This window comes from Hylobates moloch, unplaced genomic scaffold (assembly GCF_009828535.3).
Source record: "Hylobates moloch isolate HMO894 unplaced genomic scaffold, HMol_V3 SCAFFOLD_22, whole genome shotgun sequence".
Taxonomy (NCBI): domain Eukaryota; kingdom Metazoa; phylum Chordata; class Mammalia; order Primates; family Hylobatidae; genus Hylobates; species Hylobates moloch.
In genome coordinates, this window is record NW_026652297.1 from 16,641,844 (window position 1) to 16,656,861 (window position 15,018).

At 44.9% G+C, this 15,018-nt stretch overlaps 1 protein-coding gene across 2 annotated transcripts in view; it reads left to right on the forward strand.

Moving 5' to 3' along the window:
* RAB6B (RAB6B, member RAS oncogene family) overlaps nt 1-15,018 on the forward strand; it is a 69,024-nt gene that overhangs the window by 39,511 nt on the left and 14,495 nt on the right. For both annotated transcript variants that reach the window (XM_032143450.2, XM_058433605.1), the window contains exons 3-4: nt 14,554-14,607; nt 14,832-14,937. In XM_032143450.2, coding sequence (XP_031999341.1) covers nt 14,554-14,607; nt 14,832-14,937 — 160 coding nt within the window. The remainder of the gene's footprint in view (nt 1-14,553; nt 14,608-14,831; nt 14,938-15,018) is intronic.

Below are 15,018 nucleotides of genomic sequence, written 5' to 3' on the forward strand. Positions count from 1 at the left end.
CCTTGAATGTGGATGTGATGTCTGGAGCAGCAACAGACAGTCCGCACAAAGATGAGAACCTATGGGCCACGACAGCAGAACAGAATAAGCAATAGTCCAGGGGCCTGATGTACCACCACTCAGTGTGCCAACCACACTGCCCAGGCTCTACCATCCTTCCTTTCTCTCCCTCCTCTCCTATGTCCTCCTGTCCACTTCTTTGTCAGCACATGCAAATTAGAAATGTAGTCTCCTTCTAGTACAGAAAGCTGATGAACAGTGGCATAAATGAAGGAGAGTTTTAATTTTGTAGGTGCAAGAAGTCATGTGGTTGGCACGCTGAGTGGTGCTACCATCAGGCCCCCGGACTATTGCTTTTTCCATTCTGCCGTCATGGCCTGTGGGTTCTCATCTTCGTGTGTGCTGGCTGTTGCTGCTCCAGACATCGCATCCACATTCAAGGCAGAAAAAGCAAGAGCTTCCCTGGAACCCCTCCCCCCTCCACAGATTGCTTCCTGTGTCTTATTGGCCAGAATTGAGTCACACCATTACCCTTAGCCTCTAGAGAGGCTGGGAAAGCCAAATTTAGCTTTTATAGTCTAAAGTAGTCAAGCGATGGAGTAGGAGGTTGCCAGTGGGTACTGGGTGAGCCCACCAGTAGCTCCTGATACATTTAATAAGTGGAATGGACTCAGGATGCAGTTCTCTGCTCCAGGCTTTAGTAATCTTTCCTAATTCATTTTGTAGGTTACCATAAGTAAGTTCTTAGATGCCCTCAAAAGTCCAACACCTGGAGTATCTTTTGCTATAAGAGTTGAAGGGAGGGCTGGCACACATGAATCCATTTGTCACCCTTTGGGAGGCCTCTCAGGGAGCTTCAGGACACACAACCTTGCACATTATGGGTAGCTTTTGAAGGGACCCACTGATATTGATGAAATTTAACCTTATTTAAAGTTTGAAGGTGTATGTTGTTTTCAGACCACAGTCAGGAAATAAAAGAACAATCACATATTTAAATTGGGTGGTGACTAAAGTACAGGCCACTGTCCATTGGGAGAAAAGTGGCCTCCAGGACCATACAGACTTTGAAACTGAGGTATCTGGAAGAATGCAGGTACCTGTACTGTGGCCTTCTGAGCCAACATCCCCTCCCCCAGGGCACATTACTGTGCTTCTGGCAAGGACATGCCCAGCCTATATGCCAGAGACTGCTGTCTCATCTCTCCAAAGCACCCACTTGCCAGTCTGGAACCTGAAGTTTCAGCAGGCTCATTTGCAAGCTAATTTGCATGACTTTACCCTGATACTTTCATTTAATGGTTAGTGGTGCAGAGCACAAACAGCAACTTCATTGTCAAAGGCTTGTCATGCCCAGCTGCTTTCTGCCACTTATGGATGCTTCCCCAGCCCTGGGCCCAGGCCTGGCCAAGGCTAAAAGAAGACGCACATACATGCCTTTTCATTATTTCTTTTCCTGAGAAGAGAATCTTCAGTCAATTTATGCAAATTACCATGCAGATTTCCACTGCAGACTTTATTACTGTGTCTTGTCAGAATGTGGAAACAAAATTGTATTTCATAATAAATGCACATAGCAAAGAAGAATTCAACAAGTGCCTCAGGAAACGTCTCTTTCCTCCAGGATCAGCTGGACCAATGGAAGCTTCTGTGCAGAAGGAAGCGTGTAATGTACTATCATTCTGCACTGTATGTCTGAACCCCTGTAGATACTGTTTAATACCATGTTCAGAAGAAGATAAATGTGGATTCAGCTATGAAATCCGTGCTCATAAGATTCCTCACATTTTGTATAAAATGAAGTGCCTGCCATTTCTCATATACAGTGCTGTTTGTAAGCACAAAGATATTAAAGGAATAAATAAGCATTGCCGGGTTTGGAGCAATCTAATCCCAGCAGAGTGCAGCTCAGCCTTCTGAGAGGACATGGTGCAGTGCAGGAGGTGTACCCAGCACAACCGAGGAGGGAGAAGAGGTTCATAGGGATCGTGGACTGGCTGGCGGGAAACTCCCCAAGGTCAGGCCTGCTGCTCATGTTGTGTTGATATCCTGTGTTTACATCCCTGTAAAATAGTTACCAGCAAAAATAATTTGCTTCGTACCTCACAAGAGAAAATGAAGTTGAGAGAAAGAATGCTTTGACCAAGACTCCATGGCAAGCTAGAAGAGGGAAGTAGTCTCCTTTGGAACCCACCTCTCTGAAGGTCAGCCTTTCCTGAGGCTCTGGGAATACTCGGTTATTGGAATGTTTATAGGGATTGCAACCACAAAGGTTCCTAGGGCAAAGAAGCTGGGGAAACATTGGGTTCATGTTTCTTCAGTGCAGAACTCATCAGAGCCTTTTATATGCCAGTGTGCCTTATGAGAGGCTTTACTAAAGAGGCTGTCTACTCAGGGCTAGAATATGTAGCCTTTCCCAGAAATACTTGATCACCATTTACTTTTGTTCCAAAGATGGTCTCATGGAGCTGTGTTTCACATAATCACACCGAGAAACATTGCTGGAGAGTCTCCATGGAGTGGGTTCTACAGCTTCTCTTAAATCTCTAGGTTAGTCGGTCACTAATAATTCATAATTTTTGTTTACGCGGCATATCACAGAGTATGCACTGTCTTCACTTTCTCTAACTCATTTGATCCAACGGTCCTTAAAGGAAGCTGTGACTTTTCATGTATTAGAGATGAAGAAGCCAAGGGCCAGGGAAGCTAAGCCATTTTCCCAGGACACTCCCAATCCAGTGTCGGTGTTGGCAGAGCACTCAGACCCTGCCAACACTGACAGAGGTCACCAAAACCAGACTGGGGCTCGCTTGGCATATTGCCCCATCCAAGTATGTTTGAGTGGGGCACTCTGCCAGCTGCATGGCCATTCCCCTGGGGCAGGGTGCCTGGTAGCTCCTGTGGGGCTGGCTATGGTCTGTCCCGGGGAGCACTGACAGGCATTCTAGATTTGCCGACAGACATATGCTCCCCATCCCAAGGGCCTGTGGAGCGTCCTCTTCACCTCAGCTGCCTGACATTGCTGGGCTATGTGCATACCGTGGATCTGGGCTTTATCTTCAAAGAAGAAATGACTCCCTCCCTACCCCCACACTCTCATACCCACATACACATACTTCTACATGCAAATAAATACATAATTACATACACATGTATCCCCACTCATCCACGTGTCTGCTCACACACACTCATACCCACCTTCCCATCAGTACACACTGTGGCCTGTGGTGACCTTTGAGATGAAGTGTACCCTGTGGCAGGTCACAGGAAATCACCAAGGTTGCTGGGGCCTTTTTCAGGAGGATATGGCCTACCTGGGTGGCTAGTTGTTCTTTTTGTCTGATGTCCCCATGTCCCTCCAAAGTAGGAGCCACAGATATGATGACTGTACTACAGATGCAGAGGAGGAAAAACTAGCATCAGAAAGGAATAGAGGGTAGCGGAGATAGCTATAGCAGAAATACTGTATGGAGCTCAGCATTTACCTTCGAGTTTCCTGGTGGCTGGAGGGAAAGGAAATACCATGCATGATTCCCACATACTAATGGCAAAATGCTCCCAGGCTTGCATTTTGAGCCAGATATTGCTAACACTTGAACAAGGTCACGCAGTAAGGCAGGGAGGGTGGTCAGGTTTAGAATCAAGGGTTTGCCAGGCATGGTGACTCACGCCTGTAATCCCAGCTCTTTGGGAGGCTGAAGCGGAAGGATCACTTGTGCCCTGGAGTTAGAGACCAGCCTGGACAACATGGTGAGATCCCCATCTCTACAAAAGAAAACTATTTTTTTAACTAGCTGGGCGTGGTAGCACACGCCTGTAGTTCCAACTACTTGGGAGGCTGAGGCAGGAGAATTGCTTGTGCCAAGGAGGTTGAGGCTACAGGGATCTGTGCTCATGCCACTGCACTCCAGCCTGGGCAACAGAGTGAGACCCTGTCTCAAAAAAAAAAAAAAAAAAAAAGAAAAATATCAAGGGTTTCTCTGCCCCAGCTTACAAAGAGGTATATGTAATGGCTTGGCAGGTAGGGCATCTAGTGACAGTGTTACCAGCAAGCTAGAGACTTTCCGCACATGATGATTTGTGATAAAGACCCTCACAGACCTCCAAAGTGCAGTGCCAGTGTAATCTGGCTCACTTGCTGCTAAAACCATTCTGGAGAGTGTGGACAAAGCAGCCTAGGCCCGTGGTCTCTGAGGATTTGATTTGGCACAAGTCTGAGACTAGAGTACCCAGCAGAACAGTGGTAGACACAGCTCTTAGACAGAGCGCAGCAGCCCCAGGAACCCCAGGAGCACCATTGGCTTTGATACTTGGCAATCTTGGATTGGCTGGTAAGCCCAGCTGCCTCACAAGACCACGCCTGGACCATGCTCATTCCCTGTGACGAGGAGAATGCCCATCAGCGTAGATCTAACTTTGTGGCTCTCCATGGAGGTGGCATGAATGACACCCAAGTGTGGTCATTTCTCATTAGTTCTAGTGGTGTGGTTGCAGTTGCTTCCAGAGAAGCAGCACCTTGGGCCATCCTTTAGTGGCTACCCTAGCTGGGATGTGCTCCAAAGGAGTCAGCCCATGAAGGTCGTCTTTTATTTCATCACCCAAAGCCCATGATTTATCATCAGAGAAGATGCAAGTTAGTTCCTGTGACCTTGCTGACTTGCTATGGGACCTCAGGCAAGTCACTTCACTTCTGTGTGGCTCTGGCTTATCTGCAAAGTGTAGTTAGTGTTCCCAGCCGTGCAAGCCACTCCCCCCTTTTCTTGTTAACAGTACCTTATCTTAGTCACCCAGCCTCCCTGCATCTTTCACACCCATGGAGTCCTGCCTCTGCTTCTTGATATCATTCATGTGTCCTCCTTCCTTCTCACCCTGCTCTTTTCTGTCCACACTTCTTCGCCTGTCCAGGCCTTTGCAGCAGGTTCCGTTTTGTCTCCCTTGCCTTCATCCCATTCACTGTCCTTCAACCAGGGTTATCTTTCTAAAGCCCCAGCTACATGGAAGCCCCTCTTCTTTGGTCGTTTATCAGTTCTTTGGCTCCATCCTGTTCTCTACAGGCAATTCACAGTCCATTGGTCCTGAATCATTTTTGTTTTTCTGAAGAAACTGTGTGGCTTCACACCTCAGGGTATACTGAAGCCATCACTTTTATCTAAAACAAACAATGTCCTGCATTTACCCATGCATGTATTTACCATTTCTGATGCTCTCAATTTCTTCCAGAGAATTCTAGTTTCCATTAGTATATTTTCCTGTCAGCCTTTAACATTTCTTGTAGTGAAGTTCTGCTTGAAAAATATTTTTATTTTTTCATACTTTTGAAGAGTATTTTTGCTGGATTTAGAATTCTGTTTCCACTTTTTTTTTTTCTTGAACACTTTAATTGTGTCATTCCACCATTTTCTAGCTTTCATTTTTTTCCAATATGCCAGCCGTCATCCCTGTTACTTCCTTGCATGGGGTGTGTCATTTTCCTCTGGCTGCTGTCAAGATTTTTCTTTATCTTTGATTTTTAGCAGTTAGACTCTGATATGAATAGACATGTGATTTTGTTTCTTTATTTTTTTAATGTAATGCTTGGAGTTGGATGAGTTTTTGAATCTGTAAATGTGTCTCATTTTGCACTCAGAAAACTTTTCACCATTATTTCTTTAGTTTTTTTGTCCAATTCTCCATCTCCTCTACTTCTGGGACTCCAATTAAACATATGTTAAGCTGTTTGAGGCTCTGTTTATGAAATTTTTCTCAACTTTTTTCCTCTTTATGCTTCCTTTTGGATAATTTATATGATCTATTTTCAAGTTCACTGACTATTTCATTTCTCTTTTTGAATCTGTTGTTTCAGATGTATTTTTCAGTTCTAAGTTTGTATTTGGTTCTTTAGAGTTTTAGTTTCTCTGTTGAGATTTTTAAATCTGTGCCTTTATTATGAGCTTATTTTTATATTTGAGCATAGTTATATGAACTATTTTTAAATACTTGCCTGCTATTTTCAACATCTGGGTACCTCAGAGTTAGTCTCCATTTAATCTCTTTTTTCTTGAATATGGCTCACATTTTCTTATTCATATGACTAGTAATTTTGGGTTATACATTATGTTAAAACTGTGGATTCTGTTTGTTCCTGTGAAGAGTACTCTTGGCTTTAGTGGGCAGCTAAATTGTCTGGACCCAAATTCTCAATTCTCCCCACCGTGGTAGGCAGCAACTGAAAGTTATGTTCAGATTTTTTTGTTTGCCTGTTTTATTTTGTTTTCAGTCTTAGGTAGGCTGCTTAGGGTCTGCTTGGGTCAGTCAGAGATTTGGGTAGCATTTATATGGAGAATTTGGGGTCACCTCTCTGTATCTTTGTCACTTCTAGGATTTTCCACACTTTCTGGCTGCTGTAGTAACTTTGCAGATTGTTCTCTAATTTCTCAACCAGTAAGACTATTTGTGCCTTATTTGAGGCAAATAGATGATGTCAAAGAGCTAGAAATTTTCTGGTAACTGAGGCCCAGCCAAGGCCCTTTTAAAAGTTCTTGTTTCTATTCTGTCCTTAGAGAGCTGACTTTTCTCTTCTGGCAAACGAACTTCACCTTAAGTGGGCTCTGCTGAACTATTATGGCTGATGACCATAAGATTATGACAATAGGTAGCCAGATAGTATGTGACCCCCAGGAATATTCAGTGACAGCTTCAGGGTGCATGACAGGTTCAGAAATGAAGGGATTTCAGGAAGGAGAGGGAGTACAACTGAATAGTCAAGAGCAGGGACTTTGCACTCAGGGAAACTGATTCTGACACTACTGACTGTGTGACCTTGGTTCTGAGTAAGCCTTGCTTTCTGTGAATAGCACCTTCTCATGCATAAGCATCTCCCTCTTGTCTCTCACCCCGTACAGGGCATCTGCCACTCCTGGACATCACAACCTCCCCAGACTCTGATTACAATAGAAGGCAGTTTGCAGACTTTACTGCACAAATGAGTTATCTGAGGGCTTGTCTGGAATTCTGATTCCCAGAGATTGTGATTCTGTCTGTCTGAGTGGAGCTCAGGAATCAACATGTTTAACAAGCTCCTGAGGTGATTCTGATGCACGTGATTCGTGGGCTACATATTGAGAATCACTGAATCACTGGCCAGTGGGAGAGATTGATCAGTATGAGATCTTTACAGTTTAACAGAGAAAGTGTTAAATGAGGGGCCCTGGACCAACCTGAGGGCCCAGAAAATGATTTGTAGAGGAGCTGAATCTTGAATTCTGAATAAGTATAAACCATGTAGAAGAGCATTCCAGAGAAGGGAACAGTATTGGAAAAGGCCCAGACACACAAAGGAACTTGTTTATGAGGAGTACTGTACAGAATATTATTTCTAAAGTATAAAGTGCAGGCTGGGCAAGGAGGGAATGAGTCCATAGAATGCCAGGGGCAGGCCCTGAACAGCATTGTAGGCCAGCTTGAAGTGTTTGAGCTATTTCTTAGAGGCAGTAGATCATATTAATATGATCATATTAATATTTCAGAAAAATAACCCTGTGCAATGGTTTCAATGTCACCACCAAAACTCATATTGAAATTTAATTGCCATTGTGACGGTATTAAGAGGTGATCCTAGAAGGTGCAGCTGCTTTAAAAAAAAAAAAAAGTGGAGCCTTTAAGAGGTGATTAGGTAATGAGGGCTTCACCCTCATGAATGGATTAATGCAGTTATTGCAGGAGTGGGTGGTACCATGGGAGTTTGGGCCCCTTTTTCTCTCTGTTGTGTGTGTTCACTTTCCCTTTCACCTTCTGACATGGGATGATACAGCACAAAGGCCCTCCCCAGACACCGGTGCTGTGTTCTTGGACTTCTCAGCTTCCAGAATTGTGATAAGTAAATTTCTTTTTAAAATAAATTATCCAGTCTGTGGTATTCTGTTACAGCAGCAGAAAATGGACTAAGACATCCTGCCTGCTACATGAAAGATTAATTACAGTGGAAAGCATGAGGGATAGTCAGGAAGCTGTTGGTGTTATTTAGGTAAAAGAAGTTCAGTGTCTAAACTAGGGCAGTGGTGTTGGGGATGGAGAAAAAGGGGGCTGGTTGAGAGCCCTTAGGAGGCCAAGTAACCAGTTCAGTATTCATTTGATGTGAGGGAACAGACAGCAAGTGAAGAGGAGCAACTCAGGAGGGCTTTCAGGCTTCCAGAGGCTTGTGTGCCCTGGATGGTCAAGGTGCCATTTATTGAAATAGGAAAAATAGCAGAAGCAGGTTTGGAGGAAGATGATAGGCTCTTTTTAGAACATACTATATTTAGTCAGCTGTCTAGTGGATAATTAAGTGGCATTTGTAGTAAGTAGCTGGATGCATAGATTTGGGGCTCAGAACGGGTAAGGCCTGGGTTATAGATTGGGAACTGATCAATATATCGTATTTGAAGCATCGAAAGTAAATGAGATCCCCCCTGAAACAAAACAGTGGAAATGCCAACATTTTAGGGAAAGAAAGGAAGAAGATCCTACAAGAGAACAGTAAGGAACAGCAATTAGAGAGGCAGGGAAAGCCAGAAACAAGTAAAGTCATGGAAAGCAAAGAAGAAACGAATGCCGTAGAAGAGGCATGGTCAGCAGGGTCAAGTGTGTTGAGTCAGGCCTATACAGAGTCCTCATGATCTGATAATCAAATGGCTACTGGTGACCATAGCAAGAGCTATGGGCAGAGGGACAGAAACCAGACTGACCTAGTTGAGAAATGGGTGGGCATAGAAGAAATGGATACAGTGGGTTTGAAGTCCTTTTCCAAGAACCAAGCCCATTGAGAAGAGGTGAGAGATTGGCAGATGGCTAGAGAGCAACTTAGTGAAAATGAGGGATTTTTCCACTCAAAGATGTGAGAATCTTGAGAATGTTTCTTGGATGAAAGGAACGAGTGAGTAGAGAATGAGAGACTGAGATACAGAAGAGAAAGGAGATGGCTGAGAAAGCATCATCCAGAGAAGGCCAGGGCCAAGAGGGTCTAGGAAGAGGCTTTCTTTAAACGGGAGAAATAACAAATACTCAGAGCCTGGAGGCATGTGGGGATAAGGCTGGACATATGTAGACAACTTTGCAAATACCTTTTGAATCTTGACTGCAGTCTCAGCTGTGGACATTTGACAAGTCACTTAGCATCTCTTGTATTCCATTTTCTTAGCAGTGACACAGAATACAGAAGAGCCTAACTCATCGCACAGATTTATTGTCCAGATTAAATTAAGTAATGTATTTAAAGCAGTTAGTACAAGAGCTGGGAAATGATTAAGTGCTGAGATGTTTAGTTGTTGTTACTGTGGATGTCATTGTTACTGTGATAGGAAGCAATCAAGGACAAGTAGCGTGTTTTTATATTTGCCCATAGATTTGCCATTTCTGGTGCACTTGTATTCCAGCCTTAAAGATTCTAATTTCCATCTACAAAATTTCTCTTTAGCCTAAAGCATCTCTTATAATGAGTGCATGCTAGTGACAAATTATGTGACTTTCCCTTATGTGAAAATGTTTATGTTTTGTCTTCATTTTTGAAGAAAATTTTCACCAGCTATAGAATTCTAGGCTGACAGGGTTTTTTGTGTGTGTCTTATTTTATTTTTTAAGCAGTTTCGAGATGTTGTTCCCTTGTCTTCTGTCTTCCGTTGTTTCTGATGATAAATCAACTATAATTCTTACCATTGTTTCCTGGTATGTAATGTGTTCTGTTTTCTGGCTGCTATTCTGGTTTTCTCTCTATTTTTTATTTTTAGCAATTTGACTATGACATACCTTGGTTTGGTTTTTTACAGATTTATCCTGTTTTAGGTTCACTGAACTTCTTGGAACCGTGGGTTGATGTTTCTAATTAAATTGGGGGAAGTTGGGGGCTATTCTCAAGATGTTTTTTGCCTGCATCTGTTTCTGCTGTCCTTCTGAGACTCTAATTGCATTTTTTGTTTTATTATTTTTGGGGGGACAGAGTCTCGCTCTGTTGCCCAGGCTGGAGTGCAGTGGTGCGATCTCAGCTCACTGCAACCTCTGCCTCCCAGATTCAAGCGAGTCTCCTGCCTCAGCCTCCTAAGTAGCTGGGATTATAGGTGTCCGCCAAGATACCTGGCTAATTTTTGTATTTTTGGTAGAGATGGGATTTCACTGTGTTGGCCAGGCTGGTCTCAAACACCTGACCTCAGGTGATCTGCCTGCCTAGGCCTCCCAGAGTGCTAGGATTACAGGCATGAGCCACCACGCCCGGCCTCTTATTGCATATATTTCAGCTCGCTTGATATTTCAGATATTATAGTTTTTAGTGTTAAAAGTTCCATTTTGTTTTGTTTTAGAATTTTCATAAATCTCTTGACAGTCACTCATTGTATTTATTTTTAAATTTTTACCTATTTATGAGTTTTAAAGTCTTTGTCTACTAATTCAACATTTGGGTCATGTAGGGGTCTGTTGAGTTTTTTCCCTTGATTATGGCTTGAATTTTCTGTTTCTTCACATTTCTAGTCCTTTTTTATTGTACAGTGGACCTCATGAATAATAAGTTATAGTCTTGGATTTTGTTACCTTCCTCTGAAGAGTGTTGTTTTATCTTAATAGGCAATTAAATGATTAAGATAAATGCCTATCTTAATAGACAATTATTTAGGGAATGGTTAGTTATCATGTATGGACCTTGTTAAGACAGATGTCTTCATCCATTCAGGCTGCTATAACAAAATAGACTGGGTAACGTATAAGCAATTGGCATTTATTGCTCACAGTTCAGGAGTCTGGGATTGCCTTCCAAGATCAAGGCTCCAGCAGATTCTGCATCTGGTGAGGACTTGCTCTCTGCTTCAAAAAATCACCTTTATGCTGTGTCCTCGGTGGAAGGGACGAACACTGTGTCCTCACATGGCAGAGGGGAGCCAGGGTGCTCCCTTAAGCCTCTTTTATAAGGGTACTAATCCCATTCAAGAGGTCAGAATCCTCATGACTTAATCCTTTCCCCAAAGGATGTGCCTTTTAATACTATCACATTGAGGATTAAGTTTCAGCATTTGAATTTGAGGTTACAGAGGACACATTCAGACCATAGCGATAGATTAATTTTGGTTTTCTCTTAGTCCTCTGGTGTAACCCTCAGTCCTGAGATGATCTTGTTCCTCCCAAAGCCAGCCTTTCTGGTGTTTCAGTGGAGTCTGAGGTGTTTTTGAAGTTCTTTTAATTTGGTGGGACTGGGGAGTTTCATCAGGAGGCAAATTGATTTAATGTAGAATCTACCTAATTCTCTTCCATTCCTTGAGTGGTTGTAACCCCTACCTACTTTTTTTTTTTCTTTTGAGCCAGGATCTTGCTCTGTTGACCAGCCTGGAGTACAGTAGTGTCATCATGGCTCACTGCATCCTCAGCCCCACCAGCCTCAAGCGATTCTTCCCCTCAGCCTCACAAGTAGCTGGGACTACAGGCAGGCACCACCACACCTGATTAATTTTTATTTTTTACCTTTTGTAGAGGCAAAGTCTCACTATGTTACCTAGGCTGCTTTCAAACTCCTGGGCTCAAGTGATCCTCCTGCCTCAGTCTTTCAAAGTGCTGGGATTGCAGGCATGAGCCACTGCGCCCTGTCTCGTCCTGCTTTTGATCATTCTTCAGTGCTTGCAAATTGTTATTTCTTGTATTTTTCCAGATATTAAAATAGTTTTCTGTTGGAGGGTTTGTTTGATACAAGCCACTCAGCCATTATTGAAAGCAAAACTTAGGAATATGTTTTTGAGCAGAGCTGAGGGCCCAGTTACACCCAGAGACAATGCCTATGCTTTGGCGCCATCTCCACAGCTATGGAAGTTCTTCAGTGGCTCAGTGGCCTGGTCAGATGGAGAGTGTGGCTAGAACAGGTCTGAGAGAGTAGACAGTTAAGGGACCAGAGGTTTCTCTGATGGGGAAGCTGGAAGCGGGAATTAAGAGAGAGCTGGAGAAGATGGGATGTTGGCCTCGTTCAGGTTCCTCGTTGCTGCCTCTGGTCAGTCTGTTATGGGATGTGAGAGAAAGTATGTGGATGTTCGGTAATGGTGTTTATGATTATGGAGGCCACTGGGTTGAGCTTTGCTGGGACTTCATCCAAGTGGCACAATTCCTTGTTTCATTTGGTGACTTCTCTGCCCTTTGTGGAAGCAGAAGTGCCTTGTGACATGTGAGCTGTGATGGGGTTGTCATCATTACAGTTATCAGTAGTATTACCATTGGGTGCCTACCTTTGAGAGATATGTTTCTCCATGGTTCTTTGCTTGTTAATTAGGCTATGTTAACAGAAACCCAAAATAACAGTGGCTTAAACAAAATAGAACAATCTGAGCAGTCCAGCGCTGCTGAAGTAGCTCCTCAGGGTCAGGGAGTCAGGCTTCGTTGATGTCATCGCTCCTCTGTCATCCTCATCTGGATGGGCCACTATGACTCATCCCCACCGGACAGTGGGAAAGGGAGCAGCTGTGGGTACTCCCTACCCACAGAGGACCTGACCCCAAAGATGCCTACATCACCTTCACATCCCATTAACCAGAACGTAGCCACCCAGCTGCAAAGAAGGCTGAGAAATATGGTCTTTATTTGGGGCAGCCCTGAGTCCATCTGCACACCCAGAATTCTGTTACTATAGAAAGGGAAACTACATACTGGGGACAACCAGCAGTCCCTGCCACCAGTCCTAAACTCATGCACCTGGTTTTAGTTCAAAGGTGACTCTACAAAAGGAGCATGTCACTCCTGGGGAGCCTGTTGAGCATTGAGGAGTTGAGAGACTTCTACCTGCTAGGCACATTTCTCCATAAGGGAATCGGAAGACAAGGACTGTCAATCTAACATATACCTGTGAAGGAAAAAGTCTGCATCCACAAGCACTGGTCATTGCAGATTTGTCCCTTGGTGGCTACACTATGCGAAGCTGGGCTGGAAAGAGCCCAGGTGCTGCCAAGTTTGGAGCTCTGATCTTCCCAGCCCTGCTACTGAAGAGTGAAGTCACACTAGGCATGTCCTTTAGCCCTCTTGGTCTATTCTTTCATCTCCAAAGTAAGGGATTGATTGGGTTATATCTAAGGTGTTTGTCTGGTACCCACATTCTAGCATCCAGAGCGTAGAATGACCCTCCGTTTCTTTGTGTTATAAGGCAAGCTTCCAGGAGGGTACAGCCACCCTCAGTCCTTTGTGGAATGAGTTGGGAGTGTGACTATGTAAACATGCACACTTGTGCACACACATTGGTGCATACCTTTGCATTCAGCCTGGGGGGCCTGGAGACATGACCTTTTCTATTTGCTTGGGCTTCCTTTGGTTGTGTTTTTTTGCAGTCAAAAATCATGGCATTCCACACAAACTTATTTATCAAACTTTATTTCAAAGGACTTTTTCTAATTTTAGAACTGTTATATGTTCATCGTGGAAAGTACAGAAAAGTGTAATGAAGGAGTGTAATGAAGGAAACAGAATGCTCTGTCACTATTCAGACCATGATGTTATTACCATGTTAGCAGATTCCCTTTACTTCAGTGTCTAAGAAAACATGAAAAATACTCATAGATCTACTTGAGTTAATCTAATTGGGATCACTCGCCACATGATGTTTTATAACCTGTTTTTTGTTTGTTTTTTTAACTGGATGACCATTTCCCCAAATCCTTAAATAATTTTTCAAGAATGTGATCGTTAATAGCTGCCAAGGGTTCTAATCACATGGATATACCACACTATGCTTATTCCGTGCCCTGGACATTCGGGCTGTGTCCAAGTCTTTGTTATTATTGATTACATAGCAGTGATATCTCCATTTCACATTGACAGCATCTCAGTCCTACTGACAGGTACCGGGTGCATGTGAGGCCCAGAGAGGTTGGTGGCCTGCCCAAGGCCACACAGCAAGTGAGTGGTGGGTCCTGGCCATCTGGCCACAAGGCTGGCTGCCTCTCGCAGGTGCCAGGCAGAAAGGCATAGGTGTGGCACAGGGGAGCTAGTGACAGCTTCCAACGTTTTGGCTTGGGAAGAACAGAGCCAGTGGGGCCTCCCAGCGAGAGGCCACTCTGGGTGGTCTGCAGCACCCGCACCTGAGAAAAGCCATGCTGCTGTTTGCCCCCACACAGCAGCAGGCTGCCTGCTCCTGCGCCCTGCCTCCCACCCTCCCACCCTCCCGAGGTCAGTGTTGAGCCCAGGCCCATGCTTTAGGGCAGAGGGAAGAGGCTTTGGAAGCTGCAGGTTAGGCCATGAGTGGAACAAGGCAGGGAGCCCAGGTGGGGAGGGCAGGATATGTGCGTTGAGTGGCCTTGCTCCTGGGGAGGCCTTCTCACCACTGCGCTCTCACTGCTCCCGAAGCACTTTCCCTCTCCAGAGAGGATCTCACCCTATAAAGGCCACCCTCATCTTTCCTCAGCTTGATCCCTCAGCGAGAGAGCCACTGAGTGGTGGGTGGAGGGGCAGGGAGGACAGAGCATGGCCACGTTAGACCTGACATGAGTGTCCCCTCTTGCTAGTTATGCCACCACCTGTGGTCACCAGGCTTTCGCCCCTTTGCATGAGACCTTTTGGTTTTGACCATCCTGTGCTTTTCTCTAACAGGCAACCATTGGGATTGACTTCTTGTCAAAAACCATGTACTTAGAGGACCGCACGGTGAGCACCTAATATTAGGACTCGGGGGGGGGGGGGGGGGGGGGTTCCTTTGGGCTTATCCCCTAGGACCCTTAACTGGGCACCACTGAGAGCACCTGCCGACACTGGGGGCTGGAGCTGGTGATGCCAGCATTGCAGAGCCCGGCTCTCCCAGTCCCCCAGACTAGGAGGACCTCACTGCCCCACTGACCCCTCTGCCCGTGGTCCTGCCCTCCCTGAGACAGGTGCGACTGCAGCTCTGGGACACAGCTGGTCAGGAGAGGTTCCGCAGCCTGATCCCCAGCTACATCCGGGACTCCACAGTGGCTGTGGTGGTGTACGACATCACAAGTGAGTGAGGGTCTGCTCCTAAGGGAGGGTGGCTCATAGGGGGTCCAGGGCCCAGGTGTGACCCTGGCCAGGCCTGTGTGT